Source organism: Lotus japonicus, chromosome 3, assembly GCF_012489685.1.
Source record: "Lotus japonicus ecotype B-129 chromosome 3, LjGifu_v1.2".
In the NCBI taxonomy this organism is placed as follows: domain Eukaryota; kingdom Viridiplantae; phylum Streptophyta; class Magnoliopsida; order Fabales; family Fabaceae; genus Lotus; species Lotus japonicus.
This window is the reverse complement of record NC_080043.1, coordinates 18464256-18479653: the sequence shown is the minus strand read 5'-3', so window position 1 is coordinate 18479653 and position 15398 is coordinate 18464256. Positions and strand designations below refer to the sequence as shown.

At 34.8% G+C, this 15398-nt stretch overlaps 2 protein-coding genes across 2 annotated transcripts; one reads left to right on the top strand and one right to left on the bottom strand.

The window, feature by feature from the left end:
• Nucleotides 1–1169: 1169 nt before the first annotated feature.
• Nucleotides 1170–2532, bottom strand: LOC130749517 (protein CYSTEINE-RICH TRANSMEMBRANE MODULE 9-like). Its single transcript, XM_057602882.1, has 3 exons — nt 2309–2532; nt 2047–2206; nt 1170–1422 (listed from the first exon to the last, which is right to left on the bottom strand). Exons 1-3 carry the CDS (start codon nt 2340–2342, stop codon nt 1377–1379), a joined length of 240 nt encoding a protein of 79 aa, XP_057458865.1. The 5' UTR covers nt 2343–2532; the 3' UTR covers nt 1170–1376.
• A 5433-nt stretch (nt 2533–7965) lies between these two features.
• Nucleotides 7966–9001, top strand: LOC130749387 (protein CYSTEINE-RICH TRANSMEMBRANE MODULE 9-like). The gene is made up of 3 exons (XM_057602735.1): nt 7966–8188; nt 8482–8632; nt 8753–9001. The coding sequence occupies exons 1-3, from the start codon at nt 8155–8157 to the stop codon at nt 8796–8798; spliced, it is 231 nt and encodes a 76-aa protein (XP_057458718.1). The 5' UTR covers nt 7966–8154; the 3' UTR covers nt 8799–9001.
• Nucleotides 9002–15398: the final 6397 nt, after the last annotated feature.

Here is a 15398-nt window from a genome sequence, read left to right as displayed (position 1 = left end):
TTCCATGATCACCTTACCAATCAGCATCGTGTATCCAGCAGCCAGCAGGGAAGCATTTCACGTTGTCAGCAACGATTTATCCCAATAATATATCACCATCCCCCACTCGCGTGAGTTCTGAAAATAGCCTCAAGTTTTTTAAGCTTCCCCCAATTCAAAATATGGAACGTAAATTTGTTTTTTTAGCTAATGCAATTTATTTACGGAAGCTTAATTTGCCATTTATCCGTAATTTTCAATTTGCGGAACCTAACACTTTTTTTATAAGTCAATGTTAGTTGTTAGTAATTTTAGTAAATTAGTCATTCTTTAAAGATCGAATCTTGGACTTTTCACCGTTCATTCCTCTCAACCCTTATGTCTTGTATCTCATTTTGCCATTGTTAATGCAGTAAAAAGACAAGCCTATTTATGTATATTCCATTCTTTAGCTGTAGAACCTTTGATATAATTTAAAAAAAAAAAAACCTTTGATATAATTGCGTGGGCTTTGTCTGCTTTACTTAATGTTGTACTAGCTAAGGTAGTAACCATAACGTTGTTAGTAAAAAACATGTTTCTAAGCCCTTCTTCTAGCTTGATTTTCATTTTTCTGCTTTAATGCTCTAGATAACTCTCTATTGTACTTGAATATGTGCAATTCTGATTTGCCTCATAGTGGGAAGTGGACATTGTAGCAGCTTGTTAGAAAAAAATTAGCATTGAACAATAGAAATATGAGACTATATGGGAATACTTGCCGCTAGAATTCTCTCGTTATTATTCTTGCATTTTTATTGCTATTATTGTTTTTTCTTTTTCAATTCACTTTTTTTCCCTTAGACCACCAGTCTCCACGGGAAAAGAGACTACACGTGACTAATCTGACTCGGGATACGGTAGTGATGTCCTTGACTATAAATGTATTATTTTTTATCTCAGAGGAGATCGAACTCTGACCAAAAGCCTAGGCGAAATCTATTAAGAAAATGCACATTCACGTGCCACCCTTGTGGTTTTTCAATTCACTTTTAGTTGCTCACCATAATTTTAAAATGATCCAGTCAATTTACGTGTTAATTAATTATACATATCCTTAGTTGATAAGCTCGATACACATTTTGATTCTCAGATTTTCATCTTTAATCTACCAATAGATGGCAAGGTTCTTGGATAAAATAACAGGGGGGTTCGAGAAATTTTTCTTATAGATAAAAAATCACAAGATATTGTCTAAATACATACATCAAAATAAAGTTTCCATGTACTATAGGGAAACGAAAAACATCCATCAAATGGACAACAAATACATTCTGTCAAAAAGACAAAGATCATTATTCTACAACAAACTACAAAGAATTAACACACGCGCCACAAGTCTATGCTGAGCGGTTCAATCAGAAGCAGATATCCAGGGCACAACAGCAGCAGATAGCAGCACAACTGCAAGAAAAAAGCCAAAACAATTAATCAGTGTTTGTGAAAATTAAATACTTGATTATACTTTTAGTCCTTATAATTTCAATAATGTATGATTTTAGTCCCTATAGTTTCAATTGCTCGATTTAAGTCCTCTAATTTCAAAATTAATTTCTTTTTATCTAAATAGTAAATATTGATTTGTCATTCAATAACTAAAAAAATTGAGGTTGATCATAATTTTTACAGAGATGACAAAGTAAGACAATTTATATCACTTTACACTTTAAAAAATGTGAAGTTAGTAATAAAAATTCAACTTTTCGAACAAAATCAACTTTTCGAACAAAATTAAGATGTAAATCGAACAATTGAAATTGTAGAGTCAAAAATGGCGTTAGTTGTCTAAATGATCTAAAAAAATTTGGACTAAACCACCTTAATCCTAGATGATCAATGATATTTAAGATAAATGAACTAAAAACTCCAGTTATCTTGAATATCAATGTCCACCTAGGACTTGAACCCAAACTTTTTAAGGTCATTTAGGCAAGTCCTTTTCAAAATTATAGAGATGCAAAGTGTAATAATCAAACAGAAAAACAGAGCCAGATGAGATGATTTTGGGTATGAAATTTGAAAACTCACCATCCCTTCCAGAAACCATCACCCCTGCTAGTGGTTTCCTCTGGAACTCTCTGTTGGAAGTTCCCTTCAGAACCATCCTTGGAAGGATAACCCATGGGTGGTGGGGCAGCAACATATGGAGCTGCTGTAGGGTATGCTGTCTCAGTTGCTGGATATGAAACTGAAACAATTTCACAAAATTCACATGAGTAATTGCACCTTAACGTTCACATAAAATTCAAAAACCAAATTGGCAAATTCATGTCAAATAACTAAAACTCACTAGGGGCTTGTTGCTGATTGTTGAAGTTACTCATGCTGAAGAACTGAAGATGATGATCGATTGTTGAATTAGTTGTTGTTTTCTAATGAGTTGAACAATGAGAAGGTTGAATGTGATTGGAATCTAGGGGGTGCAAAATATATATAGGTTCATTGGTTCCTTCATAGGAAATAGAAAATTGGAATGACGTGTGAGACAAACGCGTTGAGTAGCAGGGTCGGTAGGAAAAGAGAGACGGAGTTTACATATTTGATGAGTTCTAGATCAACACGCTAGTTGCGTATGTGCAGTGGCACGTAAGAATTAAGATAAGTCTTCCATTAACGTTTATTCTTCTTCTATGTTTTCAACTTCCACGCGTATGTTTCTAAACATTTATTTCGCTTTCTAGATGGAGTCATGGTATCATTAACTATGATTTCAACTATAATATGTTTCCAAGTCGTCTTTAACTATGAACTTGATTCATGCTCATGATTTGATTTTTTTATTTTATATTATTCCATTATCTAAAGATCATATGAGAGTTATAGGGTAATGATATATACACACCTCTTTTTTTATACACCTCCACCTATTTTTATTTCTATCTCTCTCCTCTTATCATCTATCACATCTTATACTTTCTCACTCTTACTTTTTTTTTTCTTCCTATCTCTGTCTTCCTCCACTTCATTCCACCTCATTTTGAGGTGTGAATAGATAATTATTGGAGAGTTATATATTGGTTTTCTTGAGATTCTTAGGTTGAGTAGTTTACAAGTTACAATATTTTATACTCTCACAGTGTTCTTTATGAGGTTGTTGGGATTCCTTGCGTTTATATTGTGGCTTAACTTGTGCACCTGAGCTACATTGACACAACTGTGTATTTGTATAGCAGAATATTCTAACGCTCAAGTCACGATAGGGTAAAGAGAGAATTTCATAGTCTAAGAAAAGCTTATATTTTTTGCATAATGAACAATGCGCGTGTAAATAAACGACTACACATGTATTTTATAAGCTCGAAATTCGCCGTACTTATCTTTGCAAGTCTCTAGGAAACCTAGTAGAAGGTCTTTCAAGATCGTGGTTGCCGTTAGACAACCTTACTTGATTGTTAGCAAGTGGGCCGTCGCACGACCAATCGACCTTAGATAGGACATGGCATTTCTAAACTAAATCACATCTTCCCCGTACGGTACTCACTTAGTTGCAAGACCTTTGAGTCAGTTATGATGTTGCTGAGCTTTTTATCCTTTGACTCGGCCGAAACACAAAGAGTTTAAACAACTTATTTTTATTTTTTTTTATCATTCAACATGGATTCAAAGTGATCCATCACAATCTATCTTCTTTGCACATTTACAAATGTAGCACACTGGGTAGTGTCTTTCTTAGTGTTGTATGGATCATTTTGCCTTACAATATTTGTTACAATATGAATTGCATATTTGTTATACATATTTTCTTCATATTTGTTTTACCAAATTTTCTTCTTGCAATATTTGTTATGCAGAGGAAGTATGATAACTTCCTAAGCATGACATCCAAATTCGTGATACTTTCGACCACAGAGCAGCTAGTGGGCTATCAGACACATTGTATAAGTGCGTTAGAAGCAAGATAGTGGAAGTTGGATTTCCCTTCAAAACCGTAGGGAGATGGAACAAAATTGGAACAAAGACGACTGAAAGGAAAAAGGTGAAAGTGAATGTTGAAAATAGAAGATCATCCAATGGTCCCCTACATACAAGAGGATCAGTTCCTACATTTGAGCATTTTAAGAGATTAGTAAGAAACTTTCATCTTCAAATTTTAGATTGTTTGGTAACATTTAAAAACCGATTTACATTTTATATGCAAACAATTTCGAGTGAAAAAAAACCAGGTTGTTGGAAGTTATTTTTAAAGACCCACAATATGGATCTCCCCAGGAGCAAAACATATTGCGGTAAGTTACTATATGTTGTAGGTGCAAAAATAGGTGCATATACTTGAGAGGAGATTGGTTATATCTTTCTTTACACAATTGTAACTTTATTTTTTGTTTGCTTTTTTCTAGTTATCCTACTGTTGTAGTTTTCAGTTCCCATTATGTCTAATTTCTAAATTTTATGTTAAGGTTGATTTTGAAACACGTGAAGGTTTGGCCTCACGCTCTGTTGAACAACCACTCCAACCACCGACAGATCAGCAGAACAAAGATGATGATGAATTAGATGATGAGTTCGATGGCCTTTCATTTAGATGAGTATTTATGTATTTGATACTAAAGTTTTTAATTATGCATGTTGATGAACTTGATCATAAATATGAATGTGGAACTTTAAACAAATATTACATTTTCAATTACTTCATTAGGATTTGAAAAAAATAATCAAACTGAATAATTATTGTAGAGAAAAAAAATCTGCTCAAAAAACAAAATTCGTCACTTACCTAGTCACAAATTAGCGGGAAAAAAAATCCCTCGGTAAGATGCTGAATTCAAATACAAATAGCGACGTGACACTTCCGTCGCTAAAGGAAATAAAAATGTTATGTAATTGGCGGCGGAATGTGATTCTTTAGCGACGAACAATCCCGTCGCAAATAGCGACAGACTCTTCCGTCACAAATGGCGACAAATCCGTTTCAAATAGCGACGAACTGTTCCGTTCCATCGTAAATAGCGACGGACCGATCCGTCGGAAATAGCAACGGGAGAAGGTCTACTACGGCAAATAAATTAGCGACGGATATCAGAATCCGTTGTTAATAATTTAGCGATACCACATTTTGCTACAGATTGCATTCCGTTGCTAAACGCTTATAGCGAGTGAATTTTCCTCATTTAGCGATAGATTTTTTCCGTCGCTAATTCGCTTCTTTTTTAGTTGTTGAAGTTTATTTTTTTAAAAGCCGATTTGCATCGTCCGAAGAATCTCATTAATGGTTCAATGACTCATCAGTCCGAAACTCATCAATACATTCGTCTAAATCTCTTCATAAAAGACGAAAGCTAGTTTTCAAGGTTTAAATGTGACGCATCACTAGAATATGAAGCAATATCTCTATAGGGAAACAATTGCAGATTGTACAAGTGTTCTATGTTGGATTCTGATGGTGGAAGATAATGGTGCTTGGTGGTCTGTTTCTGTAGCAGTTTGTTTGGGGGTATTTATTTTGGGTTCAAGATTATTGTAACACTTTGCTGGTTTGGTCCTCTTGGTGGTATATAAAGTGTTGCCTCCAAGAGGTTTCTTGTTACTTTTTGTTATTTCTTCTTTTTCTCCCTACTTTGTTGTATTATGGGTTGAGTACCCCTTGTGCTCTCTTTAATGCATTTCTTTGCCTATAAATAAAAAACTTCAAAACATCTCTAAACATAGCCACCAATTATTTTCAAAGGTTTTTTTTAGACGAACTATTATGACATTAAATATTTCACTATTTCTTTGATTTAGAAAATAGTCGTTGTTTTAGCTTTTCACATATTTTTCAATTTTTTTATTGTTTTACAAATTCAAAACTAACACTTTCTTTCATCTATACTCTCAATTAATGTTATATATCTCATATATCACGTTATATTTTCACATATCACAATACTCGCCATTTATTTAACTAATAATTATTATTTTCTCTCCTTAATATATGTAACTCAAATTTAAATAATAGTATTTCAGTCAAATTATATATTAATTTATTGAATTCTTTAATCGTGCACATAAACCTAAACAACAACGATTTTAAAGTTTCTTGCACTACTTACATATATGTTTGTTGGCTTGCTAAAATTTCTTTCTATGAAGCAGGCATGATATGATAATGTGATCATATCATTCTAGTGTAATGTGTTATTTAATACATTAATAGGATATGATAATGCAATTATGTCCCTTATTTTATATGAGTAAAATTTATTTTAAATTGAGACTGAGTTATAACCTAACAGGTTAGGTTAGGATAACAATTTTCTAATTTCTTTTGCACCCTCACCCTAAATTTTGTCATGTCAATATAGCCCGCTGCTATTTTCCGATGTAGAAAAAAAATATAGCCCGCTGCTAAATGCTAATAGCTAGCTATTCGTTGGAGTTGGTCATCTAACATTTATGGTGGATTAGTTTGGATTGGGGAATATATGGTTTTGTGTCTCTATGTCTCACTATAGTTTAAAACCAACTAAAGATTCGTCTACCACTTTACCTTTAAGGCCGGGATCAATTTCTTTATTATATGGTCAAATGTATAAAAATTGTTTTGGGTCCTTTTTTTTTTCCTTGATGGGATTTTCAATTTTGGGTCCAAATATAAAACTCCAATAATGTTAGTTTGAAATATATATATATATATATAGGCAATCCTATCATGGAAGATGGCAAATTCATCTATATATATATGCTCTCTTATCCAAAACTTGAGCTCAAAAGTCAAGGATCAAAATATCTATACCTGCATTATTTCGACTTTAATTTTTTAAGGTATATTTGTATTAAAATTAGGTTGAATGTAAAAGTCATTTCATCCAATTCAAGATTTTTATTCATTTGAAAAAATGTGTTTTTTTCCCAAGCGGTCTATTTAGCCTACCTTTTTTGGCGGGTTAGGTTGACATTTTCAACCCAAATATTAAGATACGGTCCGCCCAACCCGCCTCACATTTTAGTGGGTTAATGGCGGGTTGACTCTGTCCCACCAACCCATATTGTTGCACCTAATGGTGATGAAGATTTGAAAGATGATGATGGAAAAGCGGATGCATCTTCTTCAAATACAACATCTTATGTTTCAAACTAAAAAGTATATTTAAACTTAGAAGTTTTTGAACTAATATTATGTTATTGTGAGATTGTTGGACTTTGATTTGTGCTTTTGTTGTTTTAAAAGACATTTATGAGTTGTGATGATTGTGAATTTTTGCAACTTGTGAGTTGGTTATGAATTTGTGGATTTATTCATAATTTAATTGTGAAATAGATTCTACTTTACAAATCAAAATCCAATAGTAATGCTGACATAGAACAAAGAAATATGCATAAATCACGTCTTCTTCTTTAATTTGCTCTTAGTGTTGTAGTGTTGCTCATTGCAAATTTTAGCTTATTGTCTATTGCATAAGGAAAATGGAGCAACATTTTTGACATTTTACTAATTACACATATTTTTTCATTATATACTTAAAGTGGGCAAACTTGCCAAAATGTGGGTTGGGTTGAGACTTTCAACCCAAATGTGAGAAGTGAGTTATCCTAACGCAGCCCGTATTTCGGCAGGTTGATGGCGGATCAGTCTTGGCTCGCCCTGCCAACCCATATTGCAACCCCTAGCCGACAACTATTAGACTAACCCTCACGGATCGGAGATCACGTTAAGTAGGTAGGTATCTATCAATAAATGTTTCTTCATACGCATCGTCTAGAATCAAACCCTGAACGAAATGTTAAAGGAGGCAAAATATCTACTAATTATACTACAACTTATTGGTCATGTAAGTTGAAAGTATATACGAACACACACCACACTAGACCGTGATGTCAAGAAAAACCATTTTTTTTTTCTGACTACATTTATACAAGGAAAATGCTATGATGCACGATAAAACTTCCTCCCCAAGTTGGAGTTATTGAAAATGAAATGGTGCATAGTGATGCCGTCTTTTCAAGGCTGCTTCATCTAATGTACCTCCCCCAAGTTCACTTTAATTTGTTCTGTTTCTCACCTAAAACGCGCTATACTTTTACTTATTTGGCAACTGAAAAGCCACCATGACTGCCCCAACTATCTATTTATATACTTAACCTTCTTCACTTCTTCCCAATATCTCAGTTAATTACACATATATTCTCTTGTCAAGAGCAACCTCGATCATCATAAGAATGAGCCAACCAATCAATCAACAACAAACCCCTGGTAAGTCTTTTGAGTTAAACAATTGAATAATAAATCAAGTAGTATTCTTTCAACAAAATTGACCTCCATCTTGTAGAAAATTAAGTCCAATCCTCTCTCCTTTATTAATGGCTTTTGTTTTACATCCTTGAATTAATGGATGGCTTGATCATATATATTTGGGTGCTAAAATATTCATGCATGTTTTATATTCAAAGCTAGTCTTATTCATGTTGTGGTAGCTAGAAATTTTCATTTTTATTAGAAAATTGTGATTTTTTTAACATATAGTTGTTATAATTTCTTTCAATCAGTGACTGCATATCCAGCTGTGGGTCAGAGCAATCCTCCATCTTCTTATCTTAATACTATACCACCACCTGTGGGCTATCCCACCAACGATGGTCCCCAACAAAGTGTTCCAGTGAAAACCACTAGCAGGGGTGATGGGTTCTGGAAAGGATGGTGAGTTCATCACCCAAAATCTCTCTGTTTTATATATTGAGTTTTTAAAATAACATTTATTTAATTTGATTTCTCAAAGTATCTGACTTTGATTTTTACTATGTAAATGTTCTCTTGTAGTTGTGCTGGATTATGTTGTTGCTGTGCCCTGGATTGCTGCCTGTGATTGATTGAGTATCACTACAACATGTGTGTGGGTCTTTGTTCTCTATCTTTTGTTTACCCTTTTCCTTTTGCACACTATTTTTGTACCTTGTCCAATAAGGAATTAATAATCCATCCATTCTACAGAATTTGTATCTTGCAACTCACCTGTGTTTTGGTGAAATAAAATTAAATGGATTTGGTGTTCCAATTCCAAATCGCTAATTATTTGTGTACGGCTCACCGATTTGAATTACGATTATACATCTATATTTATAGACGGTTTTAACAGTCACAAAATATTTATCATTAAAAAATGATGACAATTGGTCCAATAATAGCATGCATGCATTCTATAGTGGTTTGTGTATCTACCCATTCCAAATAGATGAATTGGCACATACTATATTTTGGTCTGTCGCTATCTGTTCATGAAACAATTTGTCTATCTATTCATTTGAGGATGGGTTCTAGACTTATTAGTCAAATTCATCCAACCTCTTCGAAAGGAGTTGATTACTTCTCAAAGTGGGTAGACGCTATCACATTAAAAGAAGTAACACAGAAAGATGTGATTCACTTCATGGAAGAGAACATTGTTTTATGATTTGGCATACCTAAGACAATTATCACTGATCAAGGCACAATTCCCATGGGAGAAAGATAGTAGAGTATGCTAATTCGAGAAACATTAAGTTGATCACTTCTTCCCCTTACTATACTCGCGCCGACGATTAGGTTGAGGTCGTTAATAAGATAATCGTAAGTTTAATTAAGAAGCACATAGGTCATAAGCCTAAGAACTAGCACGAAAAACTTCATCAAATTTTTTTATGAAAGAGGAAATATATTCATTCAATAGGTGAGGAAATGTTCAGATACACAACCCTCCTCAAAGGGATAAAAAAAGAGGCAACGACAGGTAAACAAACAGCCCCAAAGCCTAAAAATTGCCCAAAGAAAACGCAAAACCTCCAACACAACCCACTCCCGAGGAGAACCCCTCGGAAAAGAAAAGCCCAAACTAGCCAAAAAAAGAAAATCAGAAAGGTGCCGCAAGTAAAAAAGCCCGGAACACCATAAAAGACATGTTGACACGCAAACGCTCCCTAAGGATCGCCATATAGCCTTGGATGGTTAGCAACGAGATGTTCCAAGCCCTGAATGGCTTCATCTTCAGACCCACCGGCGACAACACCTACTTGTTTGACAATTAAAAAGACCCTCTGAGATCTTGTACAAAGCACGATCAGATCCACGGGCTGTAGGAAGTACCAGAGAAGGAACCCTTTCCAGTGAAAGCTCAACCCTTGGAATGTCGGCGACTTCTTCAATCAAAGCTCCTTGAACCTTCTTCTTACCTGAGGCCTCAAATTTTATGGGCGTACAAAAATTCACCTAAAGATTTCATTTGTTTAACACCCTATAAGTTGGTTTACGAGCACAAAGTTGTATTGTCATTAGAAATTAATCTTCAGTCTTTGAGGTTACAAAGATAGTTCAATTTTCTACTCAATATGATGTTCGACAAGTTGAATGAACTCAATGAGGTTAGACTTGAAGCATAAGAGGACCTAACACAATTGAAAGAAATAATAGATCGATCTTACAACAAAAATGCTAAGTCTAAAGAGTTCAAAGTTGGAGACTTTGTTTGGAAAATTAATATTGCCTGTTGATCCAAAGAAACCACTGGGAGCAGAAAGAAGAAGAGGGAGAATAGGGAACTTGGATATCATATGAAAGAGGTAGCACTGTTGTTGAAGAAGGGAAGAATGATCTGAAAGGAGGAAAACAATTGCTGAGGTCTTTAACCAAAGTTTGAGAGCAAATACTTGAGATTACCAGAGGAAGAATACAAAAGGCAACTTACTGGAGAAACAAGGCCAGAGAATCAAGGAAAAATATACAAGAAGAAAAAAGGACTAGTGTTTCAATCACACTTCAACCAGAAATTAACCAGAAGTGCCCTCAACAATCCCAATATAAAAAATAAGGAACAATGTTTACATCATAAAGCAAAACCAAAAGAACAGTGAAACTTGGGAACATCACAAACCAAAGGAAACATCATAGAGGTTAGTAATACACTTTGCAAAATGTATAAAAACTGTTGAAATTGGAATTATGGGTATGCTAGAAGTTCAGTTGCTACATCATGTTCCTAACTAAATATTCAGAAATAATTCTCAAAACCATACCATAATGTACAGGTAAAAGCAAAATCGTAGAATAATGATGTCTTCATCATACTGAATTTGATGCTCTCAGTCTCCATCAAAGTGTCTTCTGAAATTGTAAATGAAAACAAGTCTTAAGACAAAAAGATTGACGTTTGCATGAATATATGAGAAGAAAGCAAAAAGAAACAATTACCCTTTGTTTTTTGGTCAAAAGAAACAATTACCCTGAACCCATTTCGTTTCTCTTTTTTATCAGCAGCCCTTCACACATAGGCCCATTATTCTGCTTATGTTTAGTACTCCTCTTTCTTTCAGTGAGTGTCAAAAGCCCACAAGAGGAGTAGTAGTAGCATTGTGGACTAAATATATGTTTGGTCCAAATATCAAAAACTTGAAGAAACATTCAAAAATGTCAAAATCCCAAACATAATTCCTTCAAGAAAATTTTAAAAATGTCTTCTTCAAATGCACCAATATCAAGTTCCGACTTCTTCAAACATTTCAATTTTTAAAATCTCCGATCCTCTCAACTCAAGTTCCTTCAAGCATCAAGCTTTCACTTAGAACTACGTAGTCTTATATTTCTTCACAGATGTAGGTCGGGGAATCAATTCTCCTCAGAAACCTAAAAATAAAAATCTTCTTATAGGCAATCTCATAAATTACGTTTTTTCTCAACCCAATCAAGATAAAAAAACCTATAAAAAACATAAACATACTAAGTCTCTTTCATCCAGATTACATGCTTTGAGTTCTCCGTTGACCGTTGCACTCAAAGATATGTAGGAGTGGGTATTAACAACCGGCATGCCAAATTTATACATAATTCTTTAAGTTAATTAAATCTAAATACATAACATTAGATTTGCATTTATTATGTAAATACTATAATTACTGAAAAAGGGTTGGGTATATGATACTAAACTCTAAAAGTCTAAGCTTGCCTTATACGACACACGGCACACAAAGTTCATGTAAAAGGATCTTCTTCTACTTTTTCCAACTTCAATTTTTTTAATCAAATTGCATCTTACTTCACTTTTCTTTGATTTCATTAGTTCTTGTAAATTTTTAGTCATTTCATTCTTCAAGTTATCATATAATAACTTGGTGTTATTCTCAACCATCATTATTGCAAAACATTTCAAAATCACACTTATGACGTACACACTCAATGCATGTTTTGATGTTTGTAAAATCACCGAACCTAAGAACCCATGCTAGAGTACCTAATTCAAGTCTCAAATTGATTGTTGGATCTATTTATTTGCATGTGTAATTTTTTTGCGTAAAAAAAATTAAAAAACTTGAACAAAAAGAAAAAGAAAGTATTCTTTCAGTTCCCCTTTGTCATTCCGAAGATCCTCCTCCGTTAAATATTAATCTTTGTTTTCTCTCTCTTTCTGTGTCTCACACACACTGAATGACAAAGGGAAAGTAGAGATTGAGGCTTGACATGTTCAAAGATTGGCTTTATATGCTTGTATTGTGGAGGGGATAAAGGAGATTCCCAAAGAAAGAAAACAATGCCAGGTGATCAAGAGGTTGCAGATGAAATGTAGAATAACAAAAACTTTATATTGAATGGAAAAAAGGGAAAAGAGATATATACTCCATTAAAGAAACTATTCTCACAAGTCAAGATGCAAACAATTTTCCCTCAAAAGAGGGGCAAGCACAAACACACATGATCCCCCTAAATCCATCCTCCACTAAAGTGATTAATCAAATTAATGTAGTTGTTTTATGACCCCTCTTTTTTCCCCCAACTTTTGCTTACTTTGATCTCTTGTTCTTCATCTTTTTCATATTCATTTCGATGGTGGTTAAAATAAAGTAGGGTCAATATGGTTGGAAGTATATATACTTCTCATCTACTCATCTTGCAATGACTCATTTCTCTTTCTCGTTAATTTCACTTTTTCAAGAAGCTTGATAAGGCTGGCAATTTTTTAAACTTAAAAAACTAGCCTAATTAATTGTGTTTATTTGAATGTTCTTTTACTTTCTGCCTTATTAATTACCTGGGGCCCTGCTTAAGAAAAAGAAAAGGTTCTTGGAAAAAGATGGCCCTCCATATGCGATGATAATTTTATTTTCTATGCCTAGATCATGTCACTTCCTACATATGATCATGCATGTCCCATTTATTTGCATTAAAAAAATGCCAATCTAGTAGTTATAAAACTTCCGTTATTGTGAAGTTCAAAAGAAAGGTACGGTATGAATTCACTTTGTAAATTTAATATGATGACAGTTTTACCTTACATTATTTGTAAAAGACCGGCTCCATAGTCTGGATTTTTTCCCACAAAATTACAGATAACAACCCTACTATTGTGTCGAGTTTCTCAGCCACATTCATTTCCATTACTTGTACCATAATTATAATAATTTAACCAAGGTAATGTCACAGCTTTTTTATATCTCCGTTTCTAATCTAGCATAAGAGCCAAATTTGATGTCACATTAAACCATCGGGAATAATATGCAATAGGTTTAATTTCTCTGTATGTACGGCATGCTATCTGCCTTATGCAGTGATCGGGATAAGCCGACCAAAACTACCTAGAGAGGGGAAGGTGCTGAGAAGACATGAGAGAGGGGAGCTTGCCGATTGGGCTGTTGGTGATGGAAAGGGAATGTGTGTGGATCTTCGAGGGAATGAGTAGGGTCCGATCTTCTGTAGTGAGCCCAGGAGGGAGGTCTGCAAGGACTCCGATGCCAAAGTCAGTTTAGAGACCTTAGCAAATATTTTAAATGAAAACGTACCTGCTCTCTAGTAGAGGGAGTCTTTTATACTTCCCTCAAGGGCATGGGTAGCTCCTGGGGATGGGTCATGAGAGCTAGCCTAGGTCACTATGGGTCTCCTCACCGTTGGATTTCCATGAAGTCTCAACTGTGTTCAGAGATCTAAGAGTCAGGGGTTACTAGTAACCAGCAGCTAGATATGGGGCTACATCCCTACTTTATCGCGGCAGGGGCTTAGAGTCAATAGTGTGATGGTTGAGGTGATTCAGATCACTCTTCCAGCTGGCATCACCTGTCCCGGGGTGGTCGGGAAATTGAGTGCTCGGCAGTCAAGAGTGATCGATTAGAAGGGCCAGTCGTTCTGACGACCCCCAGAACATGTAACTTACTGTATTAGCTTATGACAAACCTTAATTAATTATCAATTAAAATAATCTTATCTTTGTAACTTTATGATTCATATATACTTTATGTCCACCATCCTGCTATTATAAGGTTACGTTTGCTCTGTTCCATATTAATTATGAAAAATTAGCAGTTTCTTTGAAACAGGATGTTAGTGATGACCCGAGGTTTATTCTATGTTTGTCGAGTCTAGAGATGGCAGGAAAACCCAAACCCGCGGGGCCCAACCCGAACTCGACCCGAAATTGTGGGCGAAACCCGATTTCTTTGGGTTTGGGTTCGGGTTTGGGTTTCACCCAAATTTTAAAACATGTTTGGGTTTGGGTGTGGGATTGATTAAACCCGCACCCAAACCCAAAGTCTTATGCATGTAATTACCAACCCTTATATATATACTATTAAAGCTACTAAGTATAGTTTTTTTTAAGTTACTAAGTATGCTTATGTTCATGAACTATATTTTTTCCTTTGTATTGGAATGATAATGAGGTTTAATCAGCTTATGTTCATGTTGTTCTCTTATGTGAAGGTGCGAAAAACACTAGAAAGGGGGGGGGTTTGAATAGAGTTTTTAAACAAAACTTTTCCCCTTTTTAAGTTTTGACAAACTTAAAGATAAGAACTAGGTGCTAAAGAATATGAAGTAGAGCACACAAGTATTTTATCCTGGTTCACATGAGATAAAAGCTCAAGTTAATCCAGTCCACCCGTGAAGGTGATTTCTTCCTTCTTCTGATGAAGGCAATTCACTAAAATCAATGAATGTTACAACTGCACTTGCAACCTGCAAAGTGACTAACACTACACTGATTTTCTCACTAGTATACTCTCAAGAAGCTGATCAACCGATCCTCTCAAGACTAGCTAAACACTGAACCAAACTTGATTCAGTCCTCTCAAGATCCGACCAAACTTGGTCTCTTAAGGAACTTTACAAAGTGTTTGTAAAAAGGTTTTGGGTTTACAAGAAATGCTTCTGAAAAGCTAATAGTAAACTCAGATGTTCAAGAACAATGAAGAAATATTGCTAAGAGATCGGTTAGAATGGATTCAAGAATATCAGCAAAGTTTCTTGGCTTCTTTCTTCTATGTTCAGCCTTTATATACTCCAAGGCATATGGTGTAGCCGTTGCTAGGGTTTTGTCCGTTGGAGTGGCAATCTTGTAATATCAGACTGCTAGGCTGAACGAGGTAGGTGGCGGACAGGCTATGACAGTACGATGTGTACTATGACAGCGACCTGTCCTTTCACCAGCTGACTTAAGATCTGGAGTGCTTCAGAT